Here is a 24,640-nt window from a genome sequence, read left to right as displayed (position 1 = left end):
TCCTCCTCCCCCTGCAACACCCCCCCCCTCGCAAGTGGGACCCCCCCCTTTTCCAGAGCCATCGCCCCGCACCATTCCGACCCAGCCCCAGCCCCTCCCCCCCAGGCCCAGCCCAGTTTATCCCGCCCCCACATCCCTCAGCCCCTCTCCCCCCCCGCCCCCCCCCTCAGCCCCTTTTCCCCCCCCCCCCCCCCCCCCCCCGCCCCGCAGCCCCTCTCTCCCCAGCGCGGCTCACCCGGTACATGTCCAGGCAGCTGTCCACCCAGCCCACCAGCGCCTCATAGGCGTCGCCGTACACAGCCGCCTCGTGCCCGGCGGCGAAACACACCAGGTCGTCGATCAGCCCGCTGGCCATCTCCACGCCCGCCGCCACCGCAGCCGCCTCCTCCTTGTCGCCTGGCGCCGGCGGCTGCCGCACGTGCTGCACGAAGCGCTCCTCTACATCGCGCAGCCTGGGAGGGTAGATGACGGGAGGGGGACGGGAAAGGGAGGGGAAGAGGGGCCGGGGGAAAGGGAGAGGGAGGGAGGTGGTGAGGGGGGCAAGGTACCCGAGAGTGAGGGTGCAAACCGCAATGGGGTGGGAGGCAGGGCATGGGAGGGAGGGGGCACTCAAGGCGCGCCGGTATCCTGCTGAGGCCCTGGGGTCCCGCTTGTACAAGGGCAACACGTAGGCATGACCACTGGGAGCCGAGCACCCAGCCGCCAGGTGTAGGAGCTAGAGCGCAGAGCCGGTGCCTCCTCCGGGCCCGGCGAACCCCCGCCCCCATGCTTTCTAGGGCTGGCGCGGGAGGGCAGGACCCTGGTCCCTGTCTCCTCCCCGGCTGTCCCCGACCCCAATACTGCATTCTCGCCGCCTGGATTTGCTTGTGCAAATCGCTGACGTCGCGTTCGGCTCGATCGAATGGCCACGGCTTAAGCGAGGTGCCTTTACCCATTCCTACAAGTCGACTTACCCTCGTTTTCGTATATATTGCAAGAAAAGCTGGTCCCAGTCCGAGTCGCGCATTTGTTAGCCCGCGAGCTACCCGCCGTCCTCCTCGTGCAAATGCATGAACTTTAACTTTATTGTGCAAGAATAAAGGGTAATAAGGCAAGTCCGGAGCGGCAGAAGCGTCTCCTACGAGGAAAGGAAATGGCGGGTGCACCAAGGCTTCGCGAGTTGCAAGCTGCTAATTAGTGTATCGTCACTGTGTGTCGAGGTAGTCGAGGTCGGGCGGGAAATGATGTCAGATGCATGGCCGGGGTGCTGGCGACGCCGGGTTCGTGCTTGCATGGAGGGTTTGCCCATTTCGTGTCGGCGCCCTCGCACCCGCTTTTCAGCGCCCGCTCATTGCCATGCACCTAGAGCCCCGTCATCCTTCCTTGCAGTAAGGAAGATATTCAGTCACGGACCCTGGCTGTCCCCACACACAAACGGCCTTGGTCGCGTCGAGTGGTCTTGGATGGTCCCGAATCCCAGCGCGTCCTTGGTTGCCGCCCGGCCTCGCATGGCCCTAGCGCTGCTGTTGGTGCTAACCTTCGGAGCAATCGCACCTCCCACCCGGGCAACATTCAGGTCTCAAGACACTGCTGGAAACGAGCAGGCGGTTGCTGAGGCTATCACCAGCAGAAACGCAGTTGGTGCTGCCCAAAGCGCGGCTGCCGGCTCAGCAGCAGCCGGGCCGGATGAGGCAGCGGGCGCGGACGGGGACACAGGCGGGGACGAGGCCGATGCGCACCTGCGGCGGAGACTGCTGTCATTGCACGGGGTGCTGCTGCCCCATCTGCAGCGGGGTGACGCACGGGCGCGGCGGGTGATGGAGCTTCTGGCGTCGGTCGGGTGCGTGTCAGTGTTTGCATGCCAGGAGGCGGATGCGAGCGGGAAGCAAGTTAGGTGGTGGTGGTGATGTAAGATGCAAGCTGGGTGCCCCGGAGCCTAACACACTAGCAGACCTGCTGCGTGACTGGCCATGCAGGGCCCTGGGTGCGGAGCTGAGGGCCGCGGGCGACAGCTGGGCGGCGGGGCGTGCGGACGTGCTGTCCGCCGCCTCGGGGCGGGTGCGTGGCTCATTGCAGCCGGCGGCGGAGCGGCTGCGGGAGGCGCTGCGGGAGCGGTGCAGTGACGCCGCGTTTGTGCCGCCCACCGACAAGCCCGCACAGATAGCCGGTGGGCGCGCGTGGTTATGTGTGGGATGTGTGCAATGTGTTGTCAGCAAGCATGTACGTGCACATGCCCCCTTACCTCCTCCACCACAAGCGCGTGCGTGTATGGCCCGGTGCTTTGTTCCCTGTCTTGTCTCACGCGTCGCCCCTACCTGCTGCACCGCCCCACACGCACATACAGGCCCGGGCCTGACCTGCACCCTGGCCGGCTCCAGCTGCCGCCTGGTCCGACTGGCCGCACCCACCCGGCGCGACCTAGTGCTCACCTGCACGGAGCCGGCGGCCAGCGAGGCGCTGGTGCAGCCGCGGTACACCTCCGCCTACACCGCGGGGGCCACCCTCACCACCTCGGTGCGTTGCCGGCATGAAACTCGATGACTTACATCCGCACAACGTACTTCGAGTGACTGGGTCCTCCAGTCCACAAACCCTTGTCAAGCCCCTTTCCTGCTATGCAGCCCTCGCAAGGCGGCATGCCCCCCACAAACGTGCATCGCGGGCGTGTGCGTTGTGCCCTGCCCCACCGGCCCCGTCCCCGGCCCCGGCCCCGGCCCCGCGCCCTACAGGAGTGCAAGACCGACCGCCAGTTCGGGCTGGGCGGCACCGTCACTGCGGACCTGTGGCAGCCCGGCAGCAGGCCGCAGGACGCAGTGGGCACGTGGAGGAAGGTGGCGGACAGGTGCGGTCGGGGGTGGGGGAGATAAGCAAGCTCGACCGATGGCAAGGGCAGGCATGCTTCAAGCTGGGTGCCGCACAAGGCGACAGTGGCCATGCACGAAGTGTTAAGGACCACCCGCAGCCTGCATACACATCGCCCTGCGCCGCGTGCATGCGGGCGCAGGTTGCGGCAGCAAGCCGCAGACGCTGTTGGCCGGGCAAGAGACAGGGCTGCGGCGGCGGCCGGCGCAGTGGGCACAGCAGGTGCAGCAGGCACAGCGGGCTCCGTGTTCTCTGCACGTGTGCGCAATGGTGTCAGCGCCGATGGCACAGCGGGAGGCGGCGCGGCTGGCACTGCGACTACTGCCAGCGGCAGTCGCACGACACCACTGCAGCGGCTGCTGCGCCCACACAGTGTGATGGCGCGCGCCCTGCGATTGGCTCTGAACAAGTGGGTTCGCGACTTGCTGTCATGCGGCACTCCTGCTCCTGACGATTTGCATTCCTCTGCGGGGGCCCTGCCCACACGGCAGTATGCACAAGAGCTGCTTTCTTTCCACGTCCCACCTCCAACGAACTTGCACTCCCCACCTTGCCCTTGCCCTTGCCCCGCTTGAATGGCCAACCGGCGGACCACTGCACACGAACAGGCACCGGGGCCGCCTGACCTCCGCAATGGCGGCCTGGATGCGCGCCCACGCAGACGGCGGCACCGCCTCGCTCCTGCAGCAGTCGGCGCCGGCGGCCGAGGACAGCGGCACTAGCAGCGCCGCCCGGCAGCAGGGTGCGGTGGCGGTGGCCCAGGCGGTGGCGGCGCTGATGACGGACCTGGGTCTGGAGCGCCCGGCGGGGCAGCTGCTGAGTCAGCTAGGGGTGCAGGAGCAGGACGAGCCGCAGGTGGAGGATCAGGGCGGCCGGGGCGCAGGAGGTGAGGGAGAGGGGAACGGGCAAGTGCCGTGGCAGGCGAGCGGCACGGCAGGAGCAGCGCGGATGCAGCAGTCGGCGGCGGGGGATGGAGCAGGCGCTGCGGGAGGCGGGGACGCGGTGAGCGGGGGCGGGAGCGGGGGCGGGGGCGTGGCGGGTGTGTTTGACCTAGTGGGGCGGACGGGGCTGCAGGCGCTTCGTGCGCAGCTGGCGCAGGCGGTCGCGGCACGCGGGGTGGGGGGCGCAGGTGCTGATGCTAGGGGCGCCAACGGTGGTGGCGGGGTTGCAGGAGGAAGCGAGACGGCAAGTGGAGAGGAGCGGGGGGAGGACGCGTGCGTAGGCGACGGGTGCGGCGGCGCTGTCATGCGGCGTGTCGCCATTGAACTGGCGCGCCTGGCGCAGATGTAAATCAAAGGTCTCTTGCCATGTACAACCGACAGGCATTGGCATCAGTGTTTTGGGGTGCGCATTTGGCTGGCCTGTTCGAGCTGTCAAGGGTCGCTGACAGGCTGGCGTCTCCGGGGCTCACACCGCGGGCTCGGTGTGGGAAACGTTGAGAACTTGCTTCATGGTTTGCCCGAGCCTACTCGCAGCACCAGTTCTTGCTTCGAGCTTCCACATACAGCGCACGGCAAGAGCTTATCTGAGAAGCTGAGAAGCCACCGTTTGGGTCCGACGAGGTGCCGCAGCCGGCGACCTGACCTCGCTCGCAGCAGACGTTAGCCTAGCAGAGAATATTGACCCGGCAGCGGGACCCAGGCAGCTGCTGAGCCGATGGCCGAGTGGTGCCGTGGGGCCTGACGAGGGTGGCGAAAGGCCTGCTGCTGGTGCAACCACCGCGGCCCGTGAGAGCTCGGCGGTGCCTAAACAGCAGCTGCCGCTGCAGCTGCAGCGTCAACAGCTGCAGTTGCAATTGCAGCCGGTTGCTATGGACCAGGAGTGGCCGTCCTCGCCGCTGCCACCGCACCCGCCCCGCGCGGCGCAACGGGTCAGCGGGTCGGCGCCGCCGCTGCCCGACCTGCCCAGGCCGCAGCAGCCGCAGCCGCAGCCGCAGCCGCAGCAGCAACCACAGCCGCAGCAGCCGCAGGGTACTGGGCCGCACCTACGGGTGCAGGGCGTGGACACGCCTGCTGCTGTGTCGGGTGCCGGGCCCCAGCCGCGTGACCCCACCCCTGTGTCACCGCAGCAGCCAGCGCCCGGCGGCCAGGCTGGCGCGGCTACTGCGGCTGGTGGCGTGGGCGCCGACAGCGAGAGTCCCTGCTGCAGCAGCGCTAGCTGCAGCTTTGCACCTTGCAGCTACCAGGTCGCTGGCTCCTCAGCGTATGGCGGCGGCTCAGTGGGCAGCGGGGCTACACAGGGCGCCACAGGCGACGCCTGTGCCTCGCCTTGCGCCGCACACTCGCCACCCATCACATCAACGTGCGGGAGCAACACCAGCAGCGGCGGCATTGGCAGCCCTAGTGGAAACACCAGCAGCACCCGCGGCACCCACAGCGCCGCGAGCATCTGCAGCGCAGGAACAAGCGGTGTCAGCAGCAGCCCCACCACCACCACCACGACGGGCGGCGGCAGCAGCGAGCGCGGCATCAACCGGCTGTGGCGTCAGAAGTCCTCGCCGCCGGCAGAGCGCCAGTCACCGCAAGCAGCCGCGGCGCCGCTGCCGGGGGGCTCCACAAGGCAGCGCCGCAGCCAGGTGCCTTCCAAGACCCAACAGTCGCCGCGAGCCAAGCCAGTGTCGGGGCTCCGGCGCCTGCAGTCGCAGCCCCCGTCGCTGACACAGCCACTGCTCTCGCCGCAGCCGTCGGAAGAATCGCCTGTTGCCGATGTCGCCACGCTGCCATGCGGCCGGGTGCAGCAGAAGCAGCATGGCACACCCTCCGCCTCACAGACGACGGAGCCGGTGGCGCTGCCGGGGTCAGCCCTGGACCCGCCGCCGTCTGTGGGCGCTCTCAGGTCCGCTGCAGTTGCTGCTGCTGGCAGTGGTGGACCACAGCGACAGGCTGCTGCAGCCTCGCAGCTGCGGGCGGCGCCAGCAGGGCCTCAGCCGCAGCACCGCCCAGTGCTGGATACCTCGTCACAAGCGAACCTCAGTAGTGGTGACGCCACTACTGCCTCTGCGGCTGCCGCTGCCCACAGGGACCTGGCAGCCCCACGCGTGCGGCCCCTCACACCGCAGCCGCCGCCGCCCGGCTCGGACCCAGCTTCACCGGCGGCGCAGCCACTGCAATCGGCAGGACCGACGCACGCCGCTACGAGCGCCAGGGGGCCCCAGCACCAGACATCTGCCCATGTAGCAACAACAGCCTCAGCGGCAGCAGGCCAGGGGACCCGTGTCGGTTTCGGCGGTGGCGGCGGCAGCGGCGGCGGCAGCTCGGACGACCCTGAGGATGAGGAGGAGCAGTGCTGCCGCGTGTGCCTGGAGCCGGTGTCACGCGGGCAGCTGCGCAGCGGTGCGGCGGTGCGGCTGGGCTGCCGGTGCAGCTCGGGTCTTGACCTGCTTCACCGCGACTGCGCCGACCGCTGGTTCCGGGGCGTGCGCTGCAGTGCCGTGTGCGAGGTGTGCGGCGGTGAGGCGGCGGGGCTGCCCGCCCGCATCAAGGCGGCCATCCGGTGCGTGCGACGGCGGGGATGGGTGCAGTTGATTGTGATGGTGATGGGTTGGGCTGCTGAATACGAGGTGCGTGAGCACTACTGCTTGCGGTCATGCCGTGCATACCGAACCCGAAACAAGGCCTGACGACATGCTCGCGCGCTCACTCCGCTCCTGTGATGCCCTTGCGTGCAGGTGGCAGCAGCTGCTGAACCCGCGCCGCGGCCCCCTGCAGCACCACCACCTCATGGCCACACCCGACGGCGCGGGCGGCTGGCTGGCCGGCTCCGGCGGCTCCGGCGTCGTGGCCGTCAACAGTGGCGGCGGTAGCCCGTCGGCCTCACTGCCTTCCTTTCTGGGCGTGTACACACTGGTGTGCCTCATGCCCGCCACCCTGGCATCCATGGGCCTCGTGCTCTTCTACTACCGTAAGCAGCAAGCAGTTTGCCTGATGTGTGTTAGTGTAATAATGGTGGCTGAAGACGGGATCTTCAGGGCAGCTGGGCGGGTTCCGGCGGGCGCAGAACACCACCACTTGCATGGGCTGTGCGCCAACTCAGGCATCGCCTTCTTTCCCCCACAGGCTACGTGGGCTGCGACGCGGGTGTGACCATGGCCCTGAGCATCCTCACCGCCTCCGCCACCATCGTGCACTGGGTGTGCCTGCCCTTCAGGTGAGCCAGCAGGCAGCAGGCAGCAGGCAGCAGGCAGCAGGTGTCGTAGGGCGTGGGCACAGCAGGGCCGCACACATCCATCATCTCGACCATACCACGACCTTACTAGCCACCCTCGTTCTACTACTCCGACACTCGTTGCCGTATTCAGGGACCCAAGGCGCTCCTTGTTGCCGGCTCCGTGCGTGCTTCCGCACTCCCAATGCCTTCCCATACCCACTCTCCTTACCTGCCCCTCTTTCCTCCCTTTTTCCCCTCCCCGCTCTCCCTCCCCCTCGCCGTCACAGGCCGGTGCTGCACGTGCTGTTCTGCGTGTTCACGCTGGCCTGTGTGTTCGGGACAACACTGCTGCTGGCGCGCACCGCGCACTGGGCGCCCGGCCTGGTGGCGGCGGTGGGCGCGGGCATTGGCTTCGCAGTGGGTGTGGCGCTCTTCTACGGGCTGTTGCACCCCCTGGCGGGCCTGGTGCGGCTGTGGTGGTGCGAGGCGGCGGCGAGGCAGCGGGTGCTCTCGGCGGTTGCGGCTGCGGCTGCGGCGGGCGAGGGCGCGCCAGGGGCGGGAGTGGGAGCGGGAGGAGGCGCGGGGAGGACGGAGGTGGATGGGGCGGCGGCGCTGGGGCGGCGCAGGCGCGCGGCGGTCGCGGCAGTGGCGGCGCCTGCTGGCAGTGTGGAGGGCGGTGGGGACTTGGAGATGCAGGCGACGGCTGGGATGGCAGGTGGCGGCGAGTTGGGGCGTGAGGGGTGGGTTGGCGGCGGCGGCATCAGCCGTGGCGGCAGCAGCAGCGCTTCGGATATCCTGCGTGTGCTAGCAGGGGAGGACGGGGGCGAGGGGCCGGCCGCTGGCAGTGGTGGGGCGGGCGGTGCGGTGGGCCATGGCCGCACGGGCTCGGCTCAGGTGCCGGGACCGGGGCCGTCCGGGTCCGGGTTGGGGCTGCTGGGTTTGATGGTCATGTCGGCGGGTGAGCACACGGGCGTGTGCGTGTGAGGGCACAGCGGCGTGTGCGCTTGCGTGGCTGGCGAGCTGTTCGAGGTGTTGCGGGTGCCGGATTTGACTTGTGGAGGCAGCGGAGATGAACGTTACCTGACGTGCTTGAAAAAACGCAACACGCACAAGCGAACGTGTAGTTCACGGCGTGAGCGGCGCATGTGCATCAAGGGTGATATGCATTGGGGGGTGCACACGCAATGCTCGGTGCCATACAGTGTTGCTATGAGGCAGTTGGGTGAGGGGCAGTGTGCGAAGGATTTGAGGCTCTGCGTGGTGCTGGTGGTAGGTGTTCGGGCATTCAGGTCACCGCTGACGCACTGAGGAAAGAGGCACTGACGCACTGAGGGATGAGGCACTCCGGTACTGGTCTAGGCTGGGGCCCTGGCAGTAAGTACCGTGTACGGGTTCTTGTAGGCTGCAGAGGTCATCCTGGCTCAGGCCTCCGGTGAACGGGGGAGGGCACTTCCGCAGCTGTATCGAGTACGGGAATTCGATGGAGAGCCACGTAGCTTGCCGTTACACCAGCGACTCTGTCGCAAACCATTCCGACTGGTCTGGCAGTTTCGCAAGACCCTTGCAGCAGCCAGAGACGCCGTGCGCGTTCGCTTCTAAGCATCTTCGGCAGCGCTCTATTCCGTCCTCCACGGCATCCAACCGTGGTATCCACCTCATCCTTACTGATCCCAACATCACGCCCCCTGTTCCTCAGCGCTTCTGCCTGTGCCACCACAGCCAGCCTCCACCAGCACCACGCCTCCAGCACCACGCCACCACCGAACACCCCTAACGCCACCCCGCCCACCCCCTGCCCGCACATCTATTACCGCCGCCGCTTCTTCTTGACGTTGAACTTGGGCACCGGCGCCGGCCCCTCCAGCTTCCGCCGCTTCTTCGCCTCCGCCTTGCCCTTCTCCAGCGCCCGCTTCTCCATCTCCGTCATCTCCTCGTTCAGGTGGCTGGTGCCCTTCTTGGGAGCCCGCACGAACACGCTCGCGTTCTCCACCGCCGCCGCGCCGCCCGCTGCACCGCCGCCGCCTCCCGCCGCCTTGAGCGGGTCTCCTGCCGGCCCCCGCGCCATGCCCGAGTGAAGCCGCCGCTTCTTCGCGGCGCTCATCTGCGCGCGCTGCCTGCGGCCGCCCACCTCGCTGGCCTCGGTGATGAGCGAGGGGTCCTTGAGGTAGGCGGGCATGTGCTTGAGGTGCGCGGCGGCGGGCGCGGCGGCCAGCGGCTTGTCGTGCCGCAGCAGCGCCTTCTCCGCCGCGTGGTCCTCAAAGTACTCCTTCAGCCGCTCACTGCAGGGGGCAGTGGTGGTGGTGGTGGTGGTGATGGTGGTGATGGTGGTGGGTGGGTGGGTGCAGGCAGGGTGAGCCTGATTACAGTGGGACGAGGGCTGGTACCGCAATGGCGTGTGCGCGTACACAAGACGCATAAGACACGGTGGTTATACCGAGACAAGCCACGGCGCCATGAAGAAACCCGGATCCAACCCCACCCTCACTCCACACCCCCACCCACCTGGTGAGCAGCTCGTTCTTGAGCTCCTTGGCTCGCGCCTCCTTGATGACCGCCTTGGTGATGCCCCGCGCCACGTCCTCCCCACGGTACCGCAGCGCCTCAACCTGCGCCTGGCTCAGCCGCCCGTACGGCCGCAACGCCGCGTCCCTGCCCTTCCCACCAGCACCAGCACCAGCCCCCTCATCATCACTGTCAGCGCCTGCGGCGGCCGCCAAGTCGCCGTCGTCGTCGTCGTCCTCGCCCTCGGCTCGGAAGCCGGGCTCGCGCACGCCCGCGGCGGTGCCGGCTCGGCGCCTCCGCGCCTCCGCCGCGGCCTCCAGCGCCTCCTCCAGCTGCATGCGGAACTTGAGCTCCGAGTGCTGCGGCGTGAACAGCGAGATGGCAGTGCCCGACTCGCCGGCGCGGCCTGTGGGAGAGGGGTGCGAGGGGTTCGAAAGGTCAAAAGGATGCTGTGAGGCCTCCTACTGCCGTTTGACAACTTGTCGGTATCCGTCCCGTCTCACCACACACACTCCGCCCGCCCTACTGTGCACCCCGCCCCGTCCCTTGCCGTCCGCACTCCGCAGTCCGCCCCACACCCGCCCGCCCGCACCCGTGCGGCCGACTCGGTGCACGTAGCCCTGCAGGCTGGAGGGCGGGTCGTAGTTGATCACGGTGCGCACGCCCTTGAAGTCAATGCCGCGCGTCACGCCGAACTCCGCATCCTTGCGCGCTCCGTCCCCGCCCTTTGCGCCCCGCTTGCCGCTGCCGTCCTTGCCCAACCGCGCCCCCGCCTTCTTGCCCCCGGCCGCCGCCGCGCCGGCCGCGGCGCCGTCGCCGCGGTCGTGTGAGGGCGCGTACACGTCATCAGTCGCGATCAAGAAATCAAACAGGCCGCGGTTGAATGAGGACAGGATATGGGAGCGCGAGTTGAGCGGCAGCTCGGCGTTCAGCAGCGCCGGCCGCACGCCGAAGGCCTCCAGGAACAGGCGCAGCCGCACGCCCTCGTCCACCGTGTTCACGAACAGCAGGACCTTCTTGCGGCACAGCCCCAGCCGCAGCAGCGCCATCACGTGAAGCAACTTGTCGGGCCGCGGGCACTGCGGGGCGTGAGGCACACGTACGCACACACGTACGCACATACACGCCCATATGAGGTTTTGGCCGGCCGCGTGAGCATGTGGTCAGCCAGGCCGGTCCTTCCTGACGTTGACATACATCGTCGTACGGCCATGCGCAACAGCAGCCACGTGTCTCAGACTGTGAGAGCCCTCCCCACCCGTGCCCCAACCCACACACACACAGCCACAGCTCCCCCCTCTCGCACCCGCCCAACCACACACGCAAGGCCCGCCGCCGCCCCGCCGCCGCACCTCCATGTAAAAGTGCTGGATGTCGGCTGAGATGCCCGACCCCGAGGCCAGACTGCCGCCATCCCGCTCCGCCGCACCGCCGCCCTCCACGCCCTCCTCCGCGCCCGCGCCTGTGCCCGCCGCCCCTGCGCCCGCCGCCGCCAGGTTGAGTGTGATGGGGTTGTGCAGCACCAGCTTCTGCAGCCGCTCCACATCGTCGCTGCTGGTGGCGGACATGAGGATGCACTGGCAGGAGCGAGGTACCTGCGGCAGGTGAGGGGGGAGGCCGGGGGCGGGGGCGGGGGTCCAGCAGTGAGGGGGCTTAAGGGCGCACCTCGCAGCGTGCCCGTGGCGACAGCGTGCGGCCGCCAAGGCGCCCTCCCTCCTCCCTCCTCACAGCAATAGAACGCCCACCTGCTCTTCTCCTGGTTCTGTACGCCATCGCCCTTCTGAAGCCCCAATGCTCCGCGGCTCCATACCTCCGCCCATCCAGCTCCCCTGCTCCTTCAGCCTCCTCTTCGACATTTCTCCCCAACCCCTGCACCTGCCCCCGCCCCCTGCACCTGCCCCCTGCTTTCCGCTCATTCCCCTCCCAAATCTGCCCCTCTCCCTCCCTCCCTCCCTCCTCGCTCTATTGGAGTGGGTTCGACTTAGCTTGAACTCCCTCGGTTTACTTTGGGCTTGTATCTACAACCTCCCTCCCTCCCTCCCTCCCTCCCTCCCTCCCTCCCTCCCCTCCCGCACTGCCCCTCTCCAGCTACCTGCGGCGCCAGCAGCTGCAGGTCCTCCTCGTACCCGTAGCTCAGCAGCAGGTCCGCCTCGTCCAGCACCAGCACAGCCAGGCGGGAGGTCAGCGCCGCGGCAGGCAGCAGGCCCTCGCGCAGCGCGGTGGCAATCTTGCCTGGAGGTGTGCAAGGCGGGCAGGCGACAGGCAGCGGGTTAAGAATGTAGTCAGCGGGGGCTAGGCCAGGGTGCAAGGCCGCCCGTGTATCCTGTCAATCAGTCGCAGGGGGGGCGCTACCTGCTGCCGAGCCTGCGTGGCGTTGCCGGCTGTTCCGCACTGCATCGCTATGCACCACCACTCCCTTCGCCCCTTCCCCTGCCCCCGGGCCCAACAAGCGGCAACGAGCCACACGCACTCCAATGCGCCGAGCGCACGGGCGCCCTGCCTACGTCGGACCTGCCCGTTGGGCTCGGGTACACACACACACACACACACACACACACACACACACACACGCACACACACACGCACGCACGCACGCACGCACGCACGCACACAACACGTGATGCCCCGCCACGGCACCCCACCCCGCCCAGCCGCCCCGCCACGCACCCGGTGTGGACACCACGATGTGGCCGGCGGTGGCGACGGCGCGTTTGAGCTGCTGGCCGCCCTCCGCAATGAGCGCCGTGGCCTGTGTGCGGCAGGACACACGCATGGGCACACAGATGATTCTCCTGCTAAATACCTGTTGTCACTGGAGACACGACAGGCCAGTGACATTTGGACAAGATAGCACGGCTGAAGGCAGGCGGTTGGGCAGGCATGGGGGCTGAGTAGCTGCGGCGCACAACAGCCGCGCCCGGCAGGCGGGCACCGCACACACGTACCGTGATGTCAGCGCCGCAGTGCTGAGCTGTCGCTGCCGCCTCCTCAGCCACCTGGGAGTACGAGTTGTGCAGGGGGCAGCGCGGGGTTTGGCGGGTGGCCATGGAGTCGTGCGGGGGTGTGGAGGCGCAGCAGGGAGGGGCGGAGGGGCGTAGGCGGGGCGGCTGTTCGCCGCGCTCGGCAAGGACTTTCAACCACGCCTGGGCCGCCGTTCGCCACACCTATCGCACTGGCGTTTCAGCGCATGCATTGGACCTCCTGTGTAAACCAAGCCAAGCGCCGTTCGCGCCCACCGCCGCCGAAGCGCCGTCGACGACAGCCAATTGCCCGCACCTGCTGACAGAGTTCGCGCGTGGGCACCAGGATGATGGCCCTGAAGCTCCCACGCACATCTTCTGTCGTTAGAATCTTGTGGAGCGTCGGCAATAAGTAAGCGAGCGTCTTTCCACTGCCAGTCCTCGCCCGCGCGACCACATCTTTTCCCTCTAGCGTCTTTGGAATAGCTTCAAGCTGAACGGGGGTCGGCTTGGTGAAGCCGCGCTTGCCCAGCGCCCGCAGGAGCCTGGGGTCAAGCCCCAGGTCCTGGAACGACATTCTAACTTAGTGGAAGTGCTCTCCGTGCAAGATGGGCAGTAAAACAAAAGAAGGAAACAATAACGCGTTGCTGGGGACCTTGTTTATATACATAGCATTCTTTCCTTGCTTTCATTAATTGATGGTATCCTAGCTGTATGGCGAGGTGTCCACAGTCGTTCAATTATGTATCCAGAGCCTGCAAAATCAGAATCGATCCAGGCGGCCGCGAAACCCGACTTTTGGGCGGGACTAGCAATGATGCGGTTTGACGTTTATAACATCCTCCATGAGAAGTTTAACAAGATGGGCAAAACGACCATTCAGTCCAGAACTCCGACACGAAAGGCGCTTTTCCGTGCGGAGCACTTGGATTGTGCCTCTTGGGACCCCTGTCCCGGATTTTGCAATGCTTTATGTATCTCAGAGATGCATAGAGCCCGCAGGGTGTTCAGGTTGGGGCTGGCGGCCAGCGAGAGCGTCGTTTTGAGACCAACGTGCGCAACACCCAAGCCCCGCTCGGCCTCTGCCGCCATGCCCTTCCCAGGGAGGGGTTTAACTGGGGTGCAGTGCGTATTTCTTATGTATGTGTCTCTTGCAAGTTCTAAGGGGCGCGGGAGGCTGGAAGTGGCCGCATGCACAGCGCCTGCACGCCTGGGGGCGCCGAGGCCACATCGGGACGGGCCATCCAGGTCGGCTGCTTCGGCTATTTAAGTCGTGTCCACACCTTGTTGTGCTTTGTCTTTGCGTCTTCATCACTCTTCCAACCGCACCGTTATTCGAAGGAGGAAAGGGGAAACCCCACTTGTTGATTGAAAATGCAGGCGCTTCAGCGTAGCGCCAAGACTCTGCCGACCACCAGCCAGCGTGTTCGTGAGATTGCAGCTGTCACTTCGGCTCCTCGTGCTGTGGCTGGCCCTCTGTCCGCGCGCACGACTGCACCTCTCGTGCAGCCGGTCTCGGCGCCCCTTGCCTCCGGCCGTCGTGTGGAGGCTCGCGCAGCGTCTACTGCTTCCGCTCCCAAGTCAAGGTATAACATACTTGCCTACTACACATACTCAAAACATTACATTGTTGAGAGGCCACTTACAACCCTTCCGCTGTCTTCGCAGCAAGGGAAACGCACCGATGGCTGTCGCTGAAATCGGTCTGGTTGGCCTGGCGGTCATGGGCCAGGTGTGTATCGAGCTGCGCAATTGGCTGGGCTGTAGGCCTCCTGCGGGAGCTGACCACCGAGTGTTGCCGGGATGTCGCAGAACTTGGCCCTGAACATCGCGGAGAAGGGCTTTCCCATTTCGGTCTACAACCGTAGCTATGACAAGACTGAGGCCGCGGTGAAGCGCGCTCAGAAGGAGGGTAAGTCGCCTGCACCAGCTCGTCATCCCTAGGAACAGCTGACGGATTGTCATCGGGTTCGCAGGCCTGGGCGAGAAGCTGCACGGCTACGAGCAAGTCAAGGACTTTGTGCAGAGCCTGCAGAGGCCCCGGTAAGTCCCCTGTCAATGCAGCGACTGCCAGGGCCGCAAGGCTGAAGGGTCGGCTTGGGATGTGCAGGCGCGTCATCATCCTGGTGAAGGCCGGCGCGCCCGTGGACCAGACCATTGACCAACTGTGCGAGTTCATGGAGCCTGGTGACATCATCATTGACGGCGGCAACGAGTGGTGAGGCGGCGCAGGCGGGAGCGGGGTGGTGGCAGCTGGGAAGCAGGGGTACGGAGGGCTTGGACGCATTTCCCGTACGTCCGCAGGCGGCTGCGCAGCGCATGATTGCTTGCGCACGGAGTCACATAGCGCTGCATTCACCAGGATCTCCCTAAGCCCAAATGCAAGGGCGGCATGTCTGGGTTCCAACTCAGCCCCCGACCTCCGGCTCCCTGCTGCTTTGCTGCCTCTGCTCCGTCTGCTGCTGTTGCCCAGGTACGAGAACACGGAGAAGCGCATGGCCAAGGTTGCCGCCAAGGGCATCCTGTACATGGGCATGGGCGTGTCCGGCGGCGAGGAGGGCGCCCGCAGGGGTAAGTGCCGGCAGCGCTTGAAGGCACGGCGTGCCGCACAGTGCGGTGTGCTCGTACTGTTGCGCTCATATGCGTTCGTACATGTCGTGCTCGCTGTACATCAATGGAGCTCCGCAGCGCCGTTATGTAGTGAGCGTCTTGGGCCTCACCTGGCACGCACATGCATTCCGGGTGTGTTTGCAGGTCCCTCCATGATGCCCGGCGGCAGCCCTGAGGCGTACAGCCACATCAAGAGTGTGGTGGAGAAGGTGGCGGCACAGGTGCGGACACGTGTGGTGACGTGTGGGGGCCCGGGGAACAGCGTGACCGTGTTTGGGAGCTGCCGGGATGTCGGCACAGCGCGTAGCAAAGAAAACAAGTCAGAAACGGTGTGGTCATGAATGCCTTGACAACAATATGGTGAAAACGCAGTCGGCATCGCAACTTTTGCTTGCAGGTGGACGACGGCCCCTGCGTGATGTACATTGGTGGCGGCGGCGCGGGCAACTTCGTCAAGATGGTGCACAACGGCATCGAGTACGGCGACATGCAGCTCATCAGCGAGGTGGGTGGGGAGTCCTTACTGGGGAGCCGAGGGCGGTGTGAGGCAAGCGCAGGCAATTGCCGAGCGGTCGGCATCAGCATCCTACATTTTGCCCCTGCACTTACCTTGCCAGCCGGAAGAACCATGCTGATTGCTTAGTACCTGAGCCATCATGCCCATGGCCGCACCGTTTCAGGCCTACGACGTGCTGAAGACGCTGGGCGGCCTCAACAACGAGGAGCTGGCGGCGGTGTTCAAGGAGTGGAATGACGTGAGCACGCGGCGGGGCGGGGCTGGAGACTGAGAGGGGGAGGCAGTATGGCGGCTGTGGTGCGGAGCAGGTGCAAGCGCTGCCGACGGGCCAGCGCGACAACGGGGACACGGTGTGGGCGGGCTCCGCCGTGGCAGGAAGGCTCAAATCGTCGTAAGAAACCGGCAAGGGCCGTGACTGCAGTGGAGTCTGTGCACGCCACGATGGGTCATGTGCGGCACAACGACGCATCCTCGTTTCGTGTCGCCTCACCGCATGGCACCTCCGTCTTCACACCCTTGCCAGTGCTCTGGCTAACGGCTGGCCACTCTGCACCTGTTTCAAACCCACAGGCCGAGCTCAAGTCATTCCTGGTGGAGATCACGGCCATCATTGTGAACAAGAAGGACGACCAGGCGCCCGGATATCTGGTGGACCAGATTGTGGACCAGACCGGCTCCAAGGGCACAGGTGAGCAAAGGGCCTGGTGACAGACGCACCCTGTCTTGAGGGCATGGTGGTGACGTGGGGCGTTGTGTCTGGCGGCACCTAGCAGCATTCCAGTAGGTGCAACTATAAAGCCAGGATGGGTATTGTAGAGCGCGGGCCTCGAAACCACCTGCATCTGCGGCTTTACCCCTCACCGCCTGCTTCACTTTCCCTGTTCCCCAACCCCTCTCCTTCTGCCCCGCACAGGCAAGTGGACGGTGCAGCAGGCGGCTGAGCTGGCGGTGGCGGCGCCCACCATGGCCTCGGCACTGGACGCGCGCTACATGAGTGCGCTCAAGTCGGAGCGCGTGGCCGCCTCCAAGTCGTTCACAAGCTGTGTCACGCCCGGCCCTGTTGCGGGTGTGGACAAGGCGCAGCTGATCAACGACGTGCGCGCGGCGCTGTACGCCAGCAAGATCTGCTCGTACGCGCAGGGCATGAACATTATCAAGGCCAAGAGCGTGGAGATGAAGTGGAACGTCGACCTGGGCGGCCTGGCGCGCATCTGGAAGGTGAGCGGATGATGTGAAAGGGAAAGTGGGCTGAGGTAAAACGGTTGTGGTACTTGCGCCGTAAGTTTGCGCGCTCCCGGCGCCACCCCTGGTGCACGGGACGGTAAGCACCATTGGCTTTCTCAGTCTGACCTTGACTCCGCCCCCGCTCCCTCCTGTCTCTCCTACCAGGGTGGCTGCATCATCCGCGCGCAGTTCCTGGACCGCATCCGCGTCGCCTACGAGCGCAACCCCGAGCTGCCCTCGCTGCTGGTGGACCCCGACTTCGCCAAGGAGCTCACCGCTGCCGAGGCGTCCTGGCGCCGCGTGGCCGCGCTGTCCATCACGCACGGCGTGCCCATCCCCTCCATGACCTCCTCCCTGGGCTACTTTGACACCTACCGCCGCGAGCGCCTGCCCGCCAACCTGGTGCAGGCGCAGCGCGACTTCTTCGGCTCGCACACCTACCAGCGCTTCGACAAGGAGGGCTGGTACCACACCGTGTGGGACGAGACCTTCGGCTCCGCCGACTCCATCACCACCAGCGGCTACGTGGTGTAAGGCGAGGCAGCGGGGTGGTGTTGCGAAGGGCAGAGCCACTGCTGGTGGCGGCGTATTGTCGTAGCAGACGTGGCGGTGGTGGTTACTGGTCAAGGCTTACGCATCTGGACCTGTCGCAGGGTCTTGTGTTGTTATGCAAGGTGAAGAAGAGTTGCGCTGGCGCTGTGCCGCTTGTACCGTATGTGTTTGGTGCTGTTGGAACGGGGCCGGCGTGATTGCGCTTGAGCATTTCAGGCGGCCGCCGGCTCCAGGAGAGCAGTGTGATGTGCGTGCTCGCGAGGGTCGTCGGACTGAGAAGGGCTATGGGCGGCATGCGTCGTGCCCGATGCCCCAGGGTGTCGGGGCGCATGCAACTGGCTGTAGCGCTTCAAGCCAGGCTGGTCGACCCCTCACGTGGCTCTCGAGTGGTTTCGGTAGTTCAACTACCCCGATGATGCTATTATCAGTTATGTTCCAGGGCTCAATTGGGCGCCTGGTGGTACCGTACCGGTATGCATACATTGTTTCTGGGCAGCGGAGAAGTAGTGCAGTTACGGAGGCAAGTATTTCTTAGGTCCTAGGAATAACTGCGGGGCTGACCCCTATCGCTCAGTCCCCTGCGTGTTTGTCCCAGCGCGTAATGCCCAATGCTCGAAGATGAGATTGCCACGAATATGGCTGTGTAAAGCTTTGGGACTGCCACACCTGCCCAACTTCTCAACGCCGCTCGCAACCGCACGCCTTACATCACATCGCCTGTCACAGCATGTCCGAATCCGTCCAGGTCATTGTTCCGTTCCAGTCAACAAGAACACCAACATGGCCACCAGGCCCCCTGCCTAGTGCACCTCCTTCACGTGCTCCATGCGAGTTGCCCTGCCATTTAAGCTCCGACATGCGCCCGAACCACACCGCATCCTCGCGTGCGCCCGCCGTGCCTCCTATATGAGGGCCGCCATTTATATCGCTCAGCCCCTAGAGCACCGACCGCACTTAGATCCGGTCCTGACACAGTCCGGTTTGTGGGCACCGCCTAAAGCTCCCTCCGCCGCCTCCGTGTTGCCGATGCCCTCGCGCCAGCCGCTGGCCTCCACTCACTCCAGCTCCGAGCTTGCTGGCCTGTACGTCTTAAGCTAACTCAACGCCACATGCATCTCCCAAGCACATCCATGCGCCAGCGCCCAGCCGCGTCCGTCGCCGTTACCGCCGCCGCTGGGGCTTCTTGAACGCCCAGTCCACCTGCAGACCAAGCAGTGAAGCACGTGGACACGCTATGAAGTACTGAGCAATACGGTAATGGTTGGTGGCACGCGCGGAGGCGACTGCGCGCGTCATGCTTATTGGGAACGCCGGCAGCCGTTCTTGCAGCCGCTCTTGAAGTCACACCCCCCCTCCACCACAACAGAATCGCAGCCGTGACCTCTATACCCCGAGCCCAACTTGTCAGCTACGTCAGCTACGCTGCTGTCTTGCCGTCCTGCTGGTGTACCCACGTGTGCTAGGGCAGGGGCAAGGCACCGCGTGTCCCGCTCCGAACCATCCCCCGCGGCACCGCTACCATAGTAGAATCCCTATCTCACGATTTGAATTCCTGCACCGCCAGCCGCCGCAGCCTTAGGCCGCGAGAACGCACCTGGATCGTCTGTGTCAAGAGCTCTTTCCCGTTCATCTCGTTGATAGCCGTCTGCGCCTCTTTGTGGTTCTTATACTCGACGAGGGCATAGCCCTTGACAAAGCCGGTCTGGCGGTCCAGGTTCATGTAAATGTTCTTGACCTCGCCGAACTCCGCGAATGCCTCGTGGATGTCCTCCTCTTGGGCCTCCTCATTGATGCCGGTAATGAAAACGACCCAGCCCTCCACGGAAGCCGTCGGCCCCGGCTTGGCGTTCGGGTCAAGCTCCTTGAAGCGGGCGCCTCCGTAGCGGTCCGCCCACTCGGTAGCATCGCGATGCCCACGTCCCTTTCGCTTCATATCGCCGGCGTCCATGCGCTCGTCGCGCTCGTCGTGGGCCATCTCGTCGTCGGCCATTTTGCAAGCTTGCCTACTCTAACTAGTCAAGTAATCAAACTATATGGCAGCTTTGGCAGTGTGTAGCGCTGTTTTACGTCAAGGGTACTAAAATATGAACCATACTGGAGGCAAGCGCGGGACCTCGAGGAGGGGACTGGCGGGCTGCCGCATGGGCGACACGCCCCACACACGGTGGCGGGATGGCCATTGAAGAATACGCGCCCTTAGCACCATGCAATAGCTATAAGTTTGCAGCAGGAAGTAACCGGCGGGACGCACACAGTGTGGACTGCACACGCATAGAACGCAAATTACCGGGGCTCTTCATCGACCAACTCAAACCTTGCTGAACGCGTTGCCGGTCAGCCGGGAACAGTTGCATTTGGTTCTATAGCTCCCATCTTCACTACCGGAGCCGTTGCAGCTTCAGGCTGGGCCAGGTTGACTGATTTAGGTTCTGCAGGACTCGCCGGGTGCAGGGCCGCGCGGCTCGCGCGGCTCACGCCCGCGCGCCCCACGCCCCGGCCCAAAAGATGCGTCCCTCCTCCGAGCCGGGCCCCAGGTTTCCCACCTCCATGGACCCAGCCGCTGCGGCTGCCCTGAGCCAGACCGCCTTCCTGGGCATCCTGCTGCTGGCGGTGCTGTCGGGGTACGCCATCCGCCGCACCCGATTCCAGTGGGCCACCGAGGTGAGGCCGGCCGGGGCCGGCCGTGAGGGTGAACCGGGCTGTGGAGGCAGGCTGACAACAAGGGCTACTCACCAGCTCGCTGGGCTCCTTACTATACCAGACGCCGTGCGTTGTACCGCCCACTGGCGCACCCCACTGGCACGCGCTCGCCAACGCCGCCCACTAGACAGCATCAGCTACCAGCCACATGAACAGATTGGCGAGGCGAGCCAGGATTAGGTCGGTGGGTCGCGCCCATATTGGACTCACGCGCCCCACATACACAGTTGTGACGAGGGGCTTCACACGGACGGAGGGGGGCGGGAAGGGCGGCCGAGGAGCAGGGCCGCCACCACACAGCCATCGCCCTTCTGCCCCTTCCCCTCAACGGCCCAGCCCCCCACTCCCCACTCCTCATCCCCACACCCCACCCCACCCCCACCCCATTCCCTCCCGCCCTCACCTCTCGACCGCCCCACAGGGCAGTGTGGCGCTGCTGCTGGGCCTGGTGGCGGGTGCCGGGCTGTTCGGCTACTACTACCTGACCGACCCCAACCACCGCATCCCGCGCCGCCTGGTGACCTTTGATGAGGATGTGTTCTTCCAGACCCTGCTGCCGCCCATCATCTTCTCAGCAGGTGGGAGGTCTGGGCGTGTGGTTGAGAGATAGATGGGGCTGACCCAGGCGGCAGGGCAGGCGTGTGGGTGTGAGACACAGCGGTAGAACCGTGTGGCAGCGGTGCAAGGGGGGGGGGGCGTTGCTATTGAGGTACGGCACTTGGTGCCCGTGGCCCGGCTGCGGTTTGACGCCCCTGCGGCACAGGTCACCGGATCACCACTTCGCCGCCTCGCCTGCTGGTCTCCCGACCACACAGGTTTCTCCGTCAAAAAGAAACTGTTCTTCCGGAACTTCTTCACGCTCATGATCTTTGGTAGGTTACATTCGGGCGCTGGCCACTACCCGCTGTGCGTGTAGACGAACAGTTTCGCTCGCGCCCGCTGGCCACGATCGTACACGTGCTCCACCACTATTGTGCTAGCACCACCGTCACCGCCACCTCGCCATGCCGCCGCCCGTTCACGCCATCCCCCCCCCCCCACACACACACACACCCTCACAGGTGTTCTGGGCACCATGGTGTCAGCCGGCATCCTGGCCAGCGGCTCCCTGGGCCTCATGACCGCGGGTGAGCGCCCCACCCGCGTGGGCACTGCTTCACTTGACGGACCCCACCGCAGCCCCCTGCTAACCTGAGCAGCCGCACCCCACTCGCCGCACTCTCGCATCACGTAAACCGGGTCGGGCTTTGGCTCCTCCGCCAAACCAGCCTACAACGAACCCTTGCTCACTCCCCTCTCCGCTCCGCCTTGCCCCCTCTCCAACATCTCTCCTCCTCCTGCTCGCTGTGCAGTGGGTCTGCCGCTGCACGGGCTGCTGCGCATGTCCCTGGCGCTGGGCTCCGTGCTGAGCTGCACCGACAGCGTGGCCTCGCTCAGCGTGCTGGACGGCGAGCGGCACCCGCTGCTGTACTCGCTGCTGTTCGGGGAGGGAGTGGTCAACGACGCCACAGCCATCGTGCTGCTGGGCTCAGTCTCGGTGAGGGAGCGGAATTATGTGCCCGAGCCCGACGGACCGTCCCATCATGGGCAGTGGAAGGGAGGGGCGGGAGGAAACTAAAGGCGAGGGAGGGAGGTTGGCTACGCCCACGTGCACAGCGCGGTAGGCCACGTGTCGCTGCTCCCTGCACGGTTGCCCGTCCCCTGTGCACGCTCTTGCCTGCCGGGCTCCGTGTGTCCCTGCCTCACACCCGGCTGCCCTGCTGCCGCCCTGCCCTGCGGTGCACAGAACCTGAATGCCTTTGACGAGAGCCAGGCCCTGGGTCTGTCTGGGCTGTGGGCGCTGGCGCTGCAGTTCCTGCGCCTGTTCGTGCTCAGCACCGCCCTGGGACTGGGAGTGGGCATGGCCAGTGCAGCCCTGGTCAGGTGCGCACTGGGCTGGGGTGGGATGAGGGTGACAAGTCGTTCCGAAAGGGGCCTGGGTGTGGATTGGTCGTGCTGGCGGGACCTGATTGCGTTTCGTCTTTCGCGGTCTTGGAGCTCTGCTGCACCCTAGCTGGAAGGAAGTACCGGAACCCAAACCCTATGTGCCTTTGCTTTCGTGGCTCGCAGGCGGCTGTTTCGCCGGCCCGGCGCGCCGTCCCCCGCCTCGGCGCCTGCTGCTGGCGGGGCGGCTGCGGCCGCCGCCGGCTCGGACCACGGCGGCAGCGGCAGTAGCAACCAGGAGGTGCTGGCTGTAGCGCTGCTCGGCCTGGTGGCCTACTTCCTGGCCGAGGCCCTGGACCTGTCAGCCATCCTGTCCGTGTTCTTCTGCGGCATTGTGAGTATCATATATGTGTGTGTACGATAAGGCACGTGTGCGTGAGTGGGATGCTGGGAGAGGGGGGCTGCCGTATTTAACAAGTAGGCCCCATGGTCGAGCCCAGCGTGTACAAACCGTGAAAAGCAAGGCCGCCGGTGCGCACCACCGCCGTGCCCCCTCGCTGATCCCTGTGCCGCCGCCGCACCTTCCGCACCCGTCTTACACATAACCGCCACGCACTGCCCGCAGGCCATGAGTCACTACACGTGGCACAGCCTGAGCCCCGCCGCGAAGGTCATCACGCGCCACGGCTTCCACGTCATCTCCTCCGCCTGCGAGGTGACGCTGTTCGTGTACGCAGGGCTGGACGTCTGGGTCACAGCCGTGTGGTGGTGAGTGGGTGGGCGGCAAGGGGCGAGGGGCGGACGCATGTGGTGTGGAGTGCGTGCTGTGGGACCGCCGGCTGCGTGGACATAGAACCTGCGTGCCCCGGAGTGGGCAGCGTCAACGCCTCCCAATACCGTACATTACCCAACCCGCTCGCGATTGCTCCCCCTCCCTCCGCCCTCGTCTCTCCCCCCCCTCCCAGGCGCCCGGACGTGTCCCGGCGCTACCTGCTGGCTGCCGTGCTGCTGGCGGCGGGACTGCTGGCCATGATGGCCGCCGCCCGCGCCGCCTTCACCTTCCCCGTGTGCTGGCTGGCCAACCGCCTGTGGCGCCGAGCCGACCCCATTCCGGCCGGCGGCGCATCCGTGCTCTGGTGCGTGCATGCGTGTTGGGGCAGGCAGTTTTTGGGGGCGGGGAGATCTTCAGGGGTGTGGGCACAAGGCAGGATTCAAGGGGATGGGGCACAAGGGGACGGGGCAACAGGGGACGGAATGCAGGGGATGCTTGCCGCACCTTTACATGCAACCGCGGACATGCTTCCCTAACGCGCGCCGCAGGTGGGGTGGCCTGCCTCGCGGCGCCATCACGCTCGCACTCGCCTACCACTGCTTCTACAAGGACGCCAGTGAGTGCACGTGCCGGCTCGCGCACACAGGTCCCTTGCGGTGCACTGTTGCAACACCACATCGCCAGCCTCCTGTCTGCATGATGCCCCCCGTCACTCCCCCCGGCCCTTGAAAAGCCCCACATCCTGCTGCAACCGCTCCTAGAACCCCACGTTCTGCTGCCTCTCCCGCCACTGCCACCAACCCAGACACCAAGCCCGAGGAGCTGGTTGTCATCTCCGCCGTCATCCTGGTGGTTGTGATCACCACGGTCGGGTTCGGCGTCATCACGCAGCCCGTCATGCAGGGCTTCATCAACCAGGCTGCCAACAAGCCCGGACCCGGCGGAGGCCTGACGCCGGCGCCCTCACTCCACGCGGCCCCCGCCGGCCACCGCATCCCCGCCTTCAACCTCCACGTCACCGCACAGGCGCACGGCGCACGAGCCGAATCCGACTTGCGGGCACCGTTGCTGCTGCCGTCAGCTCCGCTGTCAGCGGCAAAGGTGACGCCGGCTGCGCCGCCTTCGGCGGCGGCGGCGGCTGGAGGCGGCGGCGCCGACGCGCTGGCGGCTCCTCCCATGGTGGCTGACATGTCCGCGGTTGAGGGGATGTGGCAGCAGGCTAACGACATGCTGTGGCGTGGGGAGGTGCCGGGCCTGGCGACCGGTGTGCCCGTGTACACGCCGCCGCCGCCACCAGCAGCAGCAGCAGCTCTGACGCCGCCTCCGCCGCCGCCAGTGGCACAGCCGCGTGCTGAGGCCTACGGAGGTAGCAGCGCGGCTGGCAGCGGCTGTGCGGGTGCGGGTGTGGGTGCAGGTGCGGGCGCCTTCGCGGCGGCGCAGCTGCAGGCGGGCGGCGTGGGCACACCACGTGGCGGCGAGGGGGCGCCGCACTCGGCAGTGCTGCTGCCGCAGGGCCCGCGCGGCGTGGTGGGTCTGGGCGGCGTGTGTGCAGGTGGGCTGACTACTGCGGAGGCGGTGGCGGCCGCGGAGGGCGACGAGGAGGCCGGCAGCACGTGGCTGCACCGGCAGTGGCGGCGGTTCGATGCGCGGTGGCTTCAGCCGCTGCTCGGCGGCAGTCGCACCGACGGCGCCGTGTGACGTGCTGGTGCGTGAGGAGGAGGAGGAGGAGGAGGAGGAGGAGGAGGAGGAGGAGGAGGAGGAGGAGGAGGAGGAGGAGGAGGAGGAGGAGGAGGAGGAGGAGGAGGAGGAGGAGGAGGAGGAGGAGGAGGAGGAGGAGGAGGAGGAGGAGGAGGAGGAGGAGGAGGAGGAGGAGGAGGAGGAGGAGGAGGAGGA

At 66.0% G+C, this 24,640-nt stretch overlaps 6 protein-coding genes across 7 annotated transcripts in view; 3 read left to right on the top strand and 3 right to left on the bottom strand.

The window, feature by feature from the left end:
* CHLRE_12g526950v5 (uncharacterized protein) overlaps positions 1–1,217 on the bottom strand; it is a 6,222-nt gene extending 5,005 nt beyond the window's left edge. Inside the window, exons 1-2 of the mRNA XM_043068505.1 lie at positions 954–1,217; positions 236–452 (exon numbers count right to left, since the gene is read on the bottom strand). Coding sequence (XP_042918600.1) covers positions 236–452; positions 954–1,006 — 270 coding nt within the window. The 5' untranslated portion in view covers positions 1,007–1,217. The remainder of the gene's footprint in view (positions 1–235; positions 453–953) is intronic.
* Positions 1,218–1,357: 140 nt separating this feature from the next.
* CHLRE_12g526883v5 (uncharacterized protein) lies at positions 1,358–8,473 on the top strand. Of its 2 annotated transcripts, XM_043068503.1 has the most exons (10): positions 1,358–1,819; positions 1,956–2,146; positions 2,324–2,493; positions 2,709–2,821; positions 2,984–3,250; positions 3,450–3,970; positions 4,413–6,333; positions 6,509–6,741; positions 6,897–6,987; positions 7,275–8,473. In XM_043068503.1, exons 1-10 carry the CDS (start codon positions 1,443–1,445, stop codon positions 7,969–7,971), a joined length of 4,581 nt encoding a protein of 1,526 aa, XP_042918599.1. In that variant the 5' UTR covers positions 1,358–1,442; the 3' UTR covers positions 7,972–8,473. The 2 variants fall into 2 exon arrangements, with proteins under 2 accessions (XP_042918599.1, XP_042918598.1); XM_043068504.1 differs by lacking the exons at positions 1,358–1,819; positions 1,956–2,146; positions 2,324–2,493; ... (1 more) ...; positions 2,984–3,250; positions 3,450–3,970 and having other exon boundaries at positions 5,458–5,676; positions 5,900–6,333.
* Positions 8,474–8,478: 5 nt separating this feature from the next.
* CHLRE_12g526850v5 (uncharacterized protein) lies at positions 8,479–13,287 on the bottom strand. The gene is made up of 8 exons (XM_043068502.1): positions 12,766–13,287; positions 12,435–12,485; positions 12,157–12,238; positions 11,582–11,721; positions 10,842–11,084; positions 10,082–10,568; positions 9,490–9,895; positions 8,479–9,266 (listed from the first exon to the last, which is right to left on the bottom strand). The coding sequence occupies exons 1-8, from the start codon at positions 13,024–13,026 to the stop codon at positions 8,795–8,797; spliced, it is 2,142 nt and encodes a 713-aa protein (XP_042918597.1). The 5' UTR covers positions 13,027–13,287; the 3' UTR covers positions 8,479–8,794.
* A 430-nt stretch (positions 13,288–13,717) lies between these two features.
* On the top strand, positions 13,718–18,011 carry CHLRE_12g526800v5 (uncharacterized protein). The gene is made up of 12 exons (XM_001696828.2): positions 13,718–14,035; positions 14,118–14,181; positions 14,262–14,361; positions 14,426–14,492; positions 14,560–14,667; positions 14,923–15,020; positions 15,204–15,280; positions 15,457–15,564; positions 15,740–15,814; positions 16,147–16,264; positions 16,490–16,794; positions 16,966–18,011. The coding sequence occupies exons 1-12, from the start codon at positions 13,824–13,826 to the stop codon at positions 17,332–17,334; spliced, it is 1,701 nt and encodes a 566-aa protein (XP_001696880.1). The 5' UTR covers positions 13,718–13,823; the 3' UTR covers positions 17,335–18,011.
* A 32-nt stretch (positions 18,012–18,043) lies between these two features.
* On the bottom strand, positions 18,044–19,427 carry CHLRE_12g526750v5 (uncharacterized protein). Its single transcript, XM_001696940.2, has 2 exons — positions 18,947–19,427; positions 18,044–18,552 (listed from the first exon to the last, which is right to left on the bottom strand). The coding sequence occupies exons 1-2, from the start codon at positions 19,340–19,342 to the stop codon at positions 18,514–18,516; spliced, it is 435 nt and encodes a 144-aa protein (XP_001696992.1). The 5' UTR covers positions 19,343–19,427; the 3' UTR covers positions 18,044–18,513.
* A 140-nt stretch (positions 19,428–19,567) lies between these two features.
* CHLRE_12g526701v5 (uncharacterized protein) overlaps positions 19,568–24,640 on the top strand; it is a 6,356-nt gene continuing 1,283 nt past the window's right edge. Inside the window, exons 1-11 of the mRNA XM_043068501.1 lie at positions 19,568–20,013; positions 20,474–20,630; positions 20,868–20,924; positions 21,114–21,179; positions 21,405–21,589; positions 21,839–21,975; positions 22,162–22,369; positions 22,601–22,743; positions 22,941–23,111; positions 23,296–23,363; positions 23,553–24,299. Of these exons, the coding sequence (XP_042918596.1) occupies positions 19,858–20,013; positions 20,474–20,630; positions 20,868–20,924; positions 21,114–21,179; positions 21,405–21,589; positions 21,839–21,975; positions 22,162–22,369; positions 22,601–22,743; positions 22,941–23,111; positions 23,296–23,363; positions 23,553–24,299 (2,095 nt within the window). The 5' untranslated portion in view covers positions 19,568–19,857. The remainder of the gene's footprint in view (positions 20,014–20,473; positions 20,631–20,867; positions 20,925–21,113; positions 21,180–21,404; positions 21,590–21,838; positions 21,976–22,161; positions 22,370–22,600; positions 22,744–22,940; positions 23,112–23,295; positions 23,364–23,552; positions 24,300–24,640) is intronic.

The sequence above is a fragment of the Chlamydomonas reinhardtii genome, chromosome 12, assembly GCF_000002595.2.
Source record: "Chlamydomonas reinhardtii strain CC-503 cw92 mt+ chromosome 12, whole genome shotgun sequence".
Classification (NCBI taxonomy): Eukaryota; Viridiplantae; Chlorophyta; class Chlorophyceae; order Chlamydomonadales; family Chlamydomonadaceae; genus Chlamydomonas; species Chlamydomonas reinhardtii.
The sequence above is the reverse complement of the archived record's forward strand: the minus strand, read 5'-3'. Positions and strand labels throughout refer to the sequence as shown.